The following is a 12537-nucleotide window of genomic DNA, read 5'->3' as shown; positions in this document are numbered from 1 at the left end:
CCCCCCCCCGGGCCTCCAGCAGGCCAGCACCGGTCTCAGCCTGTGCATCCTTGGCCACCTGCCGCACCCGGCCTGGCAGCTTGCACCAGGTGGGCTCACCCCACCTTCCTGCAAGCTCCTGTGTCAGTGCCCACATGCCCAAGTGGCGGAGGCCAGTACCGCCCCCCCAACCCGTTTGGCCCAGCAAGGCCAAGAATAAGAATGTCTGAGGAAAAAAGGAGCACCTCTGCTGCCATTTGGTTTTCTTCAGGTGCCTTATACTTATTTGGCATGCCTTAAAATTAGGGAGATTTTTGTTTTTTGTAGGACTGGGGACTAAACCCAAGGCCTTCAACTGAGTTACATCCTTAGCCCTTTATTTTTTGTATTTTAGGACAGGGTCTACAGGGTCTCACTGCGTAGATCAGACTCGTAGTGATCCTCCTGTTTACAGCCACCCAAGTGCTGGGATTATAGGTGCGTACCACCACGGCAGGCCTGGGGATTGCACTCCTGGCCCCTGCGTCTGCCTGAGCAGGCGCTTTAATACAGCCCTTTATTTGTTACTAGAGACAAGTTCTCAATAAGTCACTTTATTGCCAGGCTGGGCTCAAACTTAGGAGCCTCTTTCTGCCTTAGTCTGCTAGACAGCGGGAATGACAGGAGTGTACCACCATGCCTGGCTGGGAGGTCCACTGTAATTAGGACTTTGTGTGACATGAGAAAGTCACTTCTTGTCCACCTGTGAGATAACGGCCTGCTTTTGCATCACTGTTACCAGCAAGAACTTTCCTAAAGCACTGCTACACCTGTCGCATTCTTTCAGAATTAAGTCAAGCAGGAAGTATCCGTGTCTCACAGCTGAGCACTGGAGCTCAGAGCAAGCGACACTTCCCAGTACATGGTAGCTGCTGCAGAGCTGTGGTCTAGGGACAATCTCCTCTCTCCCTCACTGACAGGAAAACTGAGGCCAGCGTGTGTGTCAGCTGGTCATGGCCTTCCTTAGTCACTGGTGACCCCTGGGCCACAGCGCTCTTGTGAAGTATGGTGTCAGAAATGGGACAAAGGTGCTTGGAGTCAAGGCGGCAGATTCCTGCAGGAAATGACCAAGGTGTCCTTGAGTGCTGCGGCCACAGGAGTGGGAGGCGGGCTGCGCAGGCCTGGGGCTGCCATTCATCCAGGAAACGGCTGTGCATGAAACACGGGGAAAAAAAGCCAGGAGACCCAAATTCTTCTTGAGAACTGAAGTTGCTTTCTTTTCTTAATGAAATGGTACAGATGAAATATCTGGCCCTAAAATCCAAGACTCCCCTTCCACAGGCTGTTTTGTAATTTCTCAAGCTTCTAGAATGGAGGTACGCTTTGAGTTTTTCATGTGACCCTTGTGACTTACCTATATTCAGAATTTACCTTGTCTTCCTGCTATTCTTTTGTGAAAGAAAATATGCATATTAAAGACTTCTGAAGTTAATACCATGCACTTGCTTATTAAGAAAGTAGATCTCTATCACTCGACTAAGGAGGATACCCATGACATCTTACTAGGTGCAGAAAGGTGAATTGTAGGGCAATTATCTATAGATAAAATAAAAAATTTAAAACAATGTAATAACTTGTGGGCTGGTGAGATGGCTCAGTGGTCTAAAGCACCTACTTAGAATAAGCTTAGCAAAGCACAAGGACTGCAGTTCAATCCCCCAGCACCACATGCCAGCCAGCCCTGCCCCCTGGTGGGCTGAGCTGGCCACACACACACACACACACACACACACACACACACAAATAAAAATTAAAAAAAAAAAGTAATAATTTGAAAAACCTAAATAACTGGATATGAACACATTTCCAAATATAAAAATACAAACATATGATGGGTAATGACCCACATATAAATAAAATATACAAGCAAAAATAAAAATCCAACTGAGTACTATCAAATTTTCAAAGAATTAATTTCTATTTTATGTGTGTATATGTATGTTTCCAGAGTATAAAGCAAGAGCAAAAGCTGCCCATTTCATCTGATAAATCTACAATAATACTCTCTAAAATTAATGAAGAGCCCGGCATAGTGGTCCATGCCTTTAATCCCAGCACTCCAGAGGCTGAGGCAGGAGGATTGTTGCAAGTTCGAGACCAGCCTCAGCTACAAAATGAGCTCAAGGCCAGCCTGAACTGCACAACGAGGCCCTATCTCAAAAAGACAAAACATATAATTAAATTAAATCAAATTAAAATAAAAGTTCAGGGGCCAGGGATATAGCTCAGTGGCAAAGTCCTGAGTTTAATCCCCGGTACTAAAAACAACAACAACAACAACAACAACAACAACAAAAACACCTCAGAATCATTTATGAATGTAAGTGTAAAACTCTGGAATAAAATATTTGTTATGGGGGGCTGGGGAGATGGCTCAGTGGAATAAGCGCTTTCCTGGCAAGCGTAAGGGCCTGAGTTCAATCTCAGGTTCCAAAAAAAAAAAAAAAAAAAAATTGTTATGTCTGATAGTATTTTTAAAAACTATATCATGGGCTGGGGATATAGCTCAAGATCCTGAGTTCAATTCTCAGTACAAAAAAAAAAGTACCAATAAAAGATATGTCATGAACCAGGTGTGACACACACCTGTAATCCCAGCATTCCGACAGGTAGAGGCAAGAGGATGGAAGTCTGACCCCAGGATGGACAATTCAGCAACATTTCCATTTCTTTCAAAATAGAAAATTTTAAAAAAAGGGCTGGGGATGTAGTTTACTGTGAAAGCCCTGGGTTCAATCCCAGTACCAGAAAAAGAAAAACAACAACAACAACAACAAACAAACAAACGTTGACTGGGGCTCTGCCCAGGACTGCACAGCACCAGGAAGTGATCCCTAAGGGTGTCCTAGGTGGGAACAACAATGGCATCAATGAGAAGTTTGATTTGTCTTCTGTTTTGAGACAGGATTCTCCCCTTGCAGCTCAGTCTGGCTTTCAGATCACGCGATCCTCTTGGCTCAGACTTCCAAGTGCTGTCACCACACCCAATGACACTGAGGTTTTAAAAATGACACTTGATTCAACCAGAGAAAGGCAGCTTAGTATTTTAAAAATATGCTCTCTAAAAAAGAAAAAGCAAACCCCACACTCTCCAAGGTGGAGACCTGCAAGCGAGCTGAGCTCCAGTGTGACCTGAGATGGTCAAGGCCGTGTGGGAACAGGCAGTCCTAGCTGTGCTGCTCCCTGCTGTGACCTCGCCAGCCTGGAGGAGGGGACGCACAGACAAGGACAGGAGATCCGTGTCCTCGCCCGAGCTGTCTCTATATCACAACTCCTCTCCCAGTCCAGGGTGGATTTCGCTAGAGGCAGAGGCGGGAACCCACTCCCCACCTGCACCCACCTCTGCGGCCCCCTTCGCAGGAACTTACCCGCGCAGTTTCTCTGCTGCACCAGCATCTGCTTGAGCTCGCTAAACTCGCCTGAGCCCTCCGTGGACTCCTCCAGGGCGTTCTCCTGTTCCTGCATGTCCAGGTCGGGCTGCTCGCCACAGGGGTCGCCCAGCTCCGAGTCCTGCAAGCCGTGCTCCTCCACCTGCCCCATCAGGGGCTCTGGTGTCTCCAGGCTCTCAGAGCCCTCGTCATTGGTCTGCACCTCGATCTTAATCACGATGCCATCGTGCGCTGAGGGACAGGAGGAAGAAATCAGATGCGGTCAGTCCTGCGCCCTCCTGGGCTTCCCCAGCTAACAGTGCTCACTCACAGCAGAAACTGAGGAAGCAAAACTGAGGGCGAGTGTCCAGTACCATTCAGGCTTACAGCCTTGGACACCAATGCGAACTGGACTCAGGTTACGACAGACACAAAGATGATTCTCCTCAAGCCCCACAATTATTTTATTTTTTAAAATTTATTTATTTATTTATTTATTTATGTGTGTGTGTGTGTGTGTGTGTGTGTGTGTGGCCAGCTCAGCCCACCAGGGGGCGGGCAGGCTGGCATGTGGTGCTGGGGGATTGAACCGCGGTCCCTGTGCTTTGCCAAGCTTGTTCTAAGTAGGTGCTTTAGACCACTGAGCCATCTCACCAGCCCCCCCCACAATTATTTTAAAAACAATTCTTTTGTGTGTGTTTTCTGAGATAGGGTCTCACTATGTGGTCCAGGCTGGCCTTGAATGTGCAAGGATCCTCCTGCTTCAGCCTCCTGGGTGCTGGGATTACAGGTGTGCGCCACCACACCTGGCTCTTACCATTTTCTACAAAACGCTTCTTTCTCTTCCCACATTAGACAGCAGGAGCCCCCACAGCCTCCCTCTCACTGGCTTACTCTCTGGAGGTGAATAAAAGGGGGCAGCAGTCTCCCTGCCACTTTCCCTGCCCCTCAGTCCACCTCCAAGGTGCTGGACAGACAGAGCCCTCCCCGGCTCTCTACCTGGCCTGTGCTCACAAGCAGGAACACCTGGGCAGCAGCAATGTCTTAAGCTAAGCAGAGTTCTATTGTACACTGCCTTCAAATTTGTTTTCTTGAGATAAGAGTCTTGCTCTGTAGCCCAGGCTGGCCTCAAACTCAGTGAGCCTCGCCTTAGCCTCCTGAGTGCTGGGACCACCGGCTTGGGTTACCACCCCCAAATTTATGGGTTTTTTTTTTTTCTTGCGGAACCGGGGATTGAACTCAGATCCTTGAGTTTGCCAGTCAAGCGCTTATCCTACTGAGCCAGCTTCCCGGTCCCCAAATTTATGTTTTTAAAGTTGCTCACAGTTCCATATATTATCTTCATGCACATAATTACACATCTAGGAACCATTTTACATAAACAGGATTTTTTTCTTTTTGAGACAGGGTCTCCCTGTGCAGTTCAGGCTGGCCTTGAACTCACTCGGTAGCCAAGGTTGGTCTCGAATTCACAGTGATCCTCTTGCCTCAGCCTCCCAGTGCTGAGATTACAGGTGTGTGCTACCACGCCTGGCCTTTCCTTTCAATCTGCCTTCTCTTTCCTCCTCCCATTTCACCATTAAGACCACTCAAGGAAAACCCACTAATCAATAGAGGACTCTTCTCCAGGATTCTGTAGTTCTTTGTAACACACTTACATTTTCACTTGGCTGTTACTGACGTCCAACGAAACCCCCCTCATGTTCCTTATGTCCAAGTATCGTGTAGAAACCCCTCCAGTAAGACTGCATCATGCCCCTGTCTTCTCTTGGGACACTGTGGACATTCCGTCATGAAGGTAACATGTGACCCACTCGATCACTCCTCCAGGGAAGCCCACCCACTTCCTGCTCACTGACCGCAATGAACAGCTGTTTGTCTGTGTCTCTAACTACAAAATAGTGGCTTCATTCCCCTGAGATTCCCGGCAGTGGGACTGCAGTCACAAGGCCATATACTTTTGAATTTGGTGGCAGTTATATCAGACCACATTTCAATAATGTGGGGACGGCGCCTACTTCTGCCGGTCTGTAGGACGCCATCCTTTCCCCTTGCTGCTCCCAGCAAGAGACATGCTGCTTATTTTCACTTTCTTCAGTCGAATCTGAAGTGATAACTGACTGGTACTTTAATTCCACTACCCAGGGTTAATTAAATTAAGCTTGATTGTGCTTCCCTTCACTCACTGTTCTCTAAGATTTGATTTGTGAGCTGCAAATGTATGGCTCTGACTCAGTTTCAGTTATGTTGTCTTATCGATTTGCCAAAACTGTGTCACTTTTTTCTGGCTCCTGGCTTTTCTTTTTTATCTCAGGCCTCTTCTGGTCCTAGATGGTTCATCTGATCTAGCAGATTCAATGTCTTCTTAGTATTTAGGCCTTCAATATTCCTGAAAGTTAGTTCTATTTCGTATGAGGTGTGAGGCAGGGGGCTATTTTCTTCTGTGTGGACAGATGGGTCATTGACTCCCTTCTATGCTGAAAACCACCTCTTCAGTTGGGGAAACAATACCTGAATAAACCACACACATAATAATTCACTGAGTGATTATCAACACTGGGCACTAACTATACACCGTATGGTGTCATGAACAAAGCACACATATTCCATAAAACAACACATGATAAACCATCATGTATGTCAGAAGGGGATGAGTATGTTTTTTGGGGAAAAAAGGAAACCAGGAAAGCAAGACAAGAAACAGACATTGCCCTGCCCTTGCGAAGCCTCATCCCCACCATACTCTTCTACTCTGTCTCTTCCTTCCCAGTCTAACTCGGATCTTGGCCCTGAGAACTCAGACTGACCTACCAGGCTGAAGGCGGACGATCTATGAGTAGTGGTGAACCATGGCACACGTGTGCCATTACCGGCTGTTTGTTTTCATTGAAAGCACTAAAAGGTTCGCCATCACTGCTCTATGGCCTCGAGATAGGTTCTTGGTGAGGCTGGGCGATCTTTAATTCCACCCTGACAGCCCAGTGGAGTTACTAGAAGTGGATGGAACACAGCGCAGCCCTAACCTTCCCAGAGTGCTGGCCCAGCCCTTGGTGTAGCCTTGCACAATCTTCCCAGGACTGAGGGCAGCTCCCTCTTCGCTCTCTGGACACTATGCTGTTCTCCAGGAAAAGACAAGAGTCAGCCACACAGACACTGTCCTTCCTCTGTTCCGCTGGAAGGCTCCGACTCTGCCCTGCTGTGCTGGGGGTGCTGGAGCGTGGGCCCCAGAGGCTGGTGCTGGGAAGCTTGGTCCCAGGGCAACAGCACTGAGACGCTGCAGGCACAGGTACCAGGTTAGAGCTCTGCCCTGTGAGCTGGAGGAAGCTGGAGGTCACAAAGGGGCGGCTGGCCCGATGCCTCGCTTCGCACGCAGCTAGGGGCCCACTGCTTCTCTTCCACGCTCATCTGTGATGTGAGCACAGGCGCTCGCCAGAGACCAGCAGGTGCCGGCACCAAGCTCTCCACGTCCAACGTGGAGCAACCAGAGGCGTTCTCCCGAGTACAAGCACCAGCATGTTGCTACAGCCACACAAATGCACCGCTGGCCACTGCCCAGCCTGTCTCCAATCTCAGCAGAAACCGAGTCCCACTCCCCACTCCTTTAACCTACGTCCCCTGTGGGGCTCCTTAGTGGACCCCTGCCTGGGTCCTCCTAGAATTCTGCCCCAGGAGTGGTGCCCTCTTCTCGTCGGTCTTCAGTCCATATCCCACCCTCACTCACTGCGTTCCCTCCACAAACATGGCCACACAATTCTTGTTTTATTTTTGGAAAAAGGGACTTACTATGTAGTCCAGGCTAGCCTTTGATATGTAGCTCAGGCTGGCCTAGAACTCAAGAGCATCCTCTTGCCTCAGCCTCCTGAGTGCTGGAATTACAAGCCAGTGCGACCACGCCCAGCCAAACATTCCTGAAAATATTTCACTTGCCTACTCCCTTCATTTCTCACAACTATGCACCCCTTGGCACTTTCCTGAATAGATATGTGAAATGCATCAGTAAATGCGAAAGATGTAATTACCAGACTACTGAAAATGCTGGTATTTTGAAATAAATTTTTCCTTCATCCCTGCATGTCTCTAATGGAATCTCAGAATGCTAGCAATGAAAAGCCTACCAACATTCACTTAAAAGTTACATGAGGGCCGGGGAGATGGCTCAGTGGACCTGGTGAGCGCAAGAGCCTGAGTTCAATCCCTGGTTCCGCCAAAAAATAAATAAATAAATAAATAAATAAATAAAAGTTACATGAACAAGTTCTTTGAAAGCTGGAATTCTTGTGTCATTCCCGATTCACGCTAAACTTCTGTTTTCATTTCTACTTGGCTCACAGAATAAAACGTATCTTTATGCTTAGAAGCCTTTCGCTGATCACCTCATCTTTCATAAAAATGTGTTTGTGGAAGTTTGATTTTGCCTTCATTTTTTTCTTTCTTTGTTTGGATTTTAGGGAAGGGTCTACAGGGTGTTCAGGGTCTCATTACTAGATCAGACTCATAGTGATCCGCCTACTTACAGCCTCTCAAGAGCTGGGATTACAGGCACGCGCCACCACACCCAGCCTCAACTGCTGGTCTCAGTGCACCCCGGGGATGGGGCAGGCGTGGGGATCGTTCCTGGCTCCTGCACCTGCTTGCAGGCATTTTAATCCACTGAGCTATTTGGCTGGCCCTTGCCTTCATTTCTAATCAGCACAGACTCTAGGTGCTCACCTGCTTCTTGGCTGAACTACAGAGTGACAAGCAACCACCCAAGAAAGAAAACAAGAAACTTTAGGAGATGAGTCTATTGAAAGGATGGACAGGAGTTTTTCTCCAATTAGTTTGCCTAGCTGAGAATGAACATATATTCCTACTACACAAGGAGATGGAGTTCAGAATCAGTGCTATTCTGCTTTTTACTTTATCAATATGTTCATGGGCTGAAGGACCCTCTGAATTTATCCTGAATCATTACATGAAACTCAAATCACAGGGTTAATGATCATCCAAAACTATTCTTATGCTGAGGGTGTGGCTCAGTGTCACTTTCCTGGCATGTAAAAGGGTCTGGATTCAATCCATGGCACTATCCAGTAGGAAAAAAAGGTTTTTTTTCAGAACCGTGGTTTGAACTCAGGACCTTGCGCTTGCCAATGAAGTGCTTATTCTACTGAGCCATCTCCCCAGCCCAAAAAAAGTATCTTAAAAAGAAAGAAACAAAAAACTCCAGGGCTGGTGAGATAGCTCAGTGGACTAAAGCGCCCACTTAGGCAAGCACAGGGACCGTGGTTTGATCCCCTGTACCACGTGCCATGCCAGCCCCCTCCCCAGGGCAGGCTGAGCCAGTGACAGAGTCCAGGCCTGGTGGCACATGCCTGTAACCCCAGCCTGTAATCCCGGCGCTGGGGAGGCTGAAAGCAGGAGGATCACCATGTGTCCAAGCTGCATAGTGAGACTCTGCAACAACCAAATACATAAAAAACAAAACGAAACAAAAAGCCTCCAAAAACTAAAGCAATCTTATAAGGAATCTTTGTTTTTTCTTTGTTTTTGTCTTTTTGAGGCAGGTTTTCACAGTTCAGGCTGGCCCTAAACTCATGATCCTCTTGCCTGAGTCTCCCAACAACACCTGGCAAAGCTATTCTTATTAGAAAAAAGACAATAAAAATTCTTCTTCTTTTCTTTCTTTGTGGAGCCAGGGACTGAACTCAGGCCCTTGTGCTTGCCAGGGAAGCACTTATTCAACTGATCTACCTCCCCAGCCCCCCCTAAAAATTATTCTTAACAACCTGTTAGGTGAATACTTGAAAACTTGACCACGTTCCCTTGAAATTTTGTTGAAAGCAAAATCCTGTGAGCAACGTAACTTTGCAGCAGAATCAGCCACCCAGATCTCAGGGATGGGGAACTTCCAGATGTGTGCCCCAAAAGGTGAGCTCTGACCTCAGAGATGGGCTCCGTGGTAGGAAGGCCACAGCAGGCAGTACCACTGGCTGGTTCTGGTAGTGGGAGGTGAGGACCTCTAGTGGTCAGGCTGCAGACTCCACAGCTGCCCCACCCTGCAGGCCCTCCCTGGGCCCTCTGCTCTGCCGGCACCTGTGTGCTCCCCGCCCGGCCGGGCCCCGGTAGGCTGCTGTGGATCCAGTGCGGGTCTCCCTTTGCTAGGGCCTCCATGCTTTCTGCCTTTTCACGCCCCAACCAGGTAGACATAGGAGGGAAGGCAGAGCAGCCTATGTCACCCAGGAAAATTTTAATAACTTATAAAATCAATGCACAGAATGTCTGTTATTAAGCAGAACAAGCTCAATTTATGTATTTTCACATGCAAAGAGTCAGACATGTTGCTGAAAATGCAAAATGCCAAACAACATACTTCTATATTATTTGAGCATTTTTTTTGGCCTTTTTGACACAGGGCCTCACTACGTAGTTCAGGCTGGCCTTGAGATCACTATGTAGCCCAGGCTGGTCTTGAACTCTCAATGAACCTCCTGCCTCAACCTCCTAAGTGCTGAGATTACAGGTATGTGCCACCATGTCTGGCTGAGTTTTAAAATATATTTTTATGTACTTTTTGCTCTTTGAGTCTTTCAGTGAGCAAGTATTTCTGTATCACTCACATAATCAGGGTGTGTAAGGACACACCAACCTGGAAGGAGAAACTGTTGACTTCTGAGGATTATGAGGGACAGTTGCTCTTCATCTTTTTCTTACTGACACAAAGACCACACCGTCTGCATCTGCTCAAAGCTAAGAAATAAGGGCTGGTGCAACCTTTCAGCCTCCCGTGGCCATGGTCTCCGTGTGGCAGTTACACATGTGCACATGCTTGTGTGGAGCAATTCTACAAACTTGCTTTTCAAATGTCCTTGTAGCCAGGCATGGTGGCACCTGTTGATCCCAGAACTCAGGAGGCTCGGGCAGGAGGATGGCTGAGACAGGAAGTCGTGCCTAACACCCCCACCCCCTGTGCTGACTAAAAGGTCCTCCTTTATCTTTCCTTTCCAGCTCCCCAGGGGCAATGGCTTTCGCCTCTTCCCTTGATTTTTGCTATTTACTTTCCTGCCTCCTGAAACACACCTATATTTCCACTCCTTGAGTTTTCCATCATAAAGTTATTAATTTTTTTTTTTTTTTTTTTTGAGGTACTGGGGATTGAGTCCAGGGCCTCTGCACTGAGCTATACCCTTAGAAACTTTTTATAAAACTGTAAAAGTTTGAGACAAGGTCTTACTAAGTCACTAAATTGCCAGGCTGGGCTCCAACTTGCAATCTTCCTGCCTTAGCCTCAAAATGTGCTGAGATGACCGGCGAGAACCGTCATGCCGGGGCTGCCTCTGAGCTTTCATGAGGCAGGAGTCAGGGCTGTCTCCTCCGAATCCCCACCGGCCAACCAAGTTTCCCTGTGCAGTCACTCACACGGTACGCACACCACTACATCACGCCAGTGCTGTGTACAAGGACGCATGCGCTGCTCTTCTATGCCTGGAAACTTTTTTGCTTTCCTGAGAGCTAATACAGCAGTCCCTCGCTCCTTCATGGTTAGACTTCTGCAGACTGTTACACGGGTTTTCCAAAAATATTAACCTAAATCATTTATCACACAGCTTTTTTTTTTTTTTTTTTTTGCGGAACCAGGGATTGAACTCAGGCCATTGAGCTTGCCAGGGAAGCACTTATTCCACTGAGCCACCTCCCGGGCCCCTATCACACAGCTTTTGCTAGGTCGTAGGGTTTTGTAGTACCACACAACATATATATGTTGTTAAAAGTATGTAGGTTTACGAGTTTAGAAAATGGTTAAAACATTAGATGTGTTCTAAAAGTGTGAGAAAGGTTTGTAAGAGTGTGGGAAGGCCTTATAAAGCCTTTATATATATTAATATAAATACAATGTCGCTACTTTGCTGACCTTCACTTATCGCAGGGGTGTCTAGAACGGAACCTCGGTGTAAGTGAGGGGCCACTGCAGTTTTTATTTTGCTTAGCTTGCTATTAATTATAACAAACTCAGCTCCAAACTCTCCCTTGCCCGGCAATCACAAGAGTGATTTACTTATTGATTTCCCTACATAAAGAGATGTTTTTGGAACCTAATGGTCTGCCAGGATTCCTGTTAGACCTCCTGCCCGGTCCCCAACCCATCCATCCCTCTCCCAACCACCCCCTTTTTCCTTCACCGGGCTCCAAGGTCCCCTGCCTCAGCCTCCCAAGTGGTGGCAGTTCAGGTCTACCACAGACCCCCACCTTCATTTAATTAAGACTACTGGCTGGATAGAGAATGCTAGGTGTGAAAATATTTTTCCTGAGAACTGTGCAGCCACTGCGCCATCTCCTAGCCTGTGCTGTGGGTGAAGCCTGAAGCCACCCAGGAGCCCCTTCTCGGTGTGAACCTGTCTTTCCTGTCTGGATGCTGCAGGGCACCTTTGTCCTCATGCCTGAGCTCTGCTGCAAAGGGTCCAGAGTGCACGTCAGCTGTGTCCACTGTCCAGGCACTCAGCCTGAGGGAACTTTCCAGAATCACCCTGTGGACTGGTCTTGTCCCAGGCTCAGTTCTTCTTGTATCCTGCTATAACCTGGGTGCTGGACTTCCATCCCTGCGTTTTTTTATTCTTTCTTCGTTTTTTTAGCTTTATTTACTGAGATACATGGTCAACCTCATTTCTAGCACTGCCCTCAAGTTATCAAGGTATTCTAGAATTTTTTTCTTTTTTGAGACAGGGTCTCACTGTGTAGCCTCTAGGTAACTAACAGGTGTGTCATTATACCACTCAGCTGTTTTTTAATTTCTGAGAGTTCTTTTCAAAAAAAAATTATTTTTTTTGAAAAAATAATTGGTACAGGGCCTCACTACGCAGCCCAGACTCGTAGTGCTCCTCCAGTTTCAGCCTCCCCAGCACAGGGATTACAGGGTGTGCGACCTCGCCCAGCCTGCTCAGCATGCCCAGGGTGGGGCCTGCATGGCACGTGGTACTGAGGACCAAACCGGGGGCCTTGCGCTTGCCTAGGCAGGTGCTCAGGCTGCTAAGTTATCTCAGTGGCCTCTCTCTTTCTCTTTTTCTTTTTTCTTTTTTTTATTAAAATTTTATTTATTTGTGTGTGTGTGTGTGTGTGTGTGTGTGTGTGGCCAGCTCAGCCCACCAGGGGGCGGGGCTGGCTGGCATGTGGTGCT

The 12537-nt window shown here is 47.6% G+C and overlaps 1 protein-coding gene across 1 annotated transcript in view; it reads right to left on the bottom strand.

Moving 5' to 3' along the window:
• Znf777 (zinc finger protein 777) overlaps positions 1–12537 on the bottom strand; it is a 26320-nt gene that overhangs the window by 2118 nt on the left and 11665 nt on the right. Inside the window, exon 4 of the mRNA XM_004629010.2 lies at positions 3387–3638. Coding sequence (XP_004629067.1) covers positions 3387–3638 — 252 coding nt within the window. The remainder of the gene's footprint in view (positions 1–3386; positions 3639–12537) is intronic.

The sequence above is a fragment of the Octodon degus genome, unplaced genomic scaffold (assembly GCF_000260255.1).
Source record: "Octodon degus isolate 3935 unplaced genomic scaffold, OctDeg1.0 scaffold00027, whole genome shotgun sequence".
In the NCBI taxonomy this organism is placed as follows: domain Eukaryota; kingdom Metazoa; phylum Chordata; class Mammalia; order Rodentia; family Octodontidae; genus Octodon; species Octodon degus.
The sequence above is the reverse complement of the archived record's forward strand: the minus strand, read 5'-3'. Positions and strand labels throughout refer to the sequence as shown.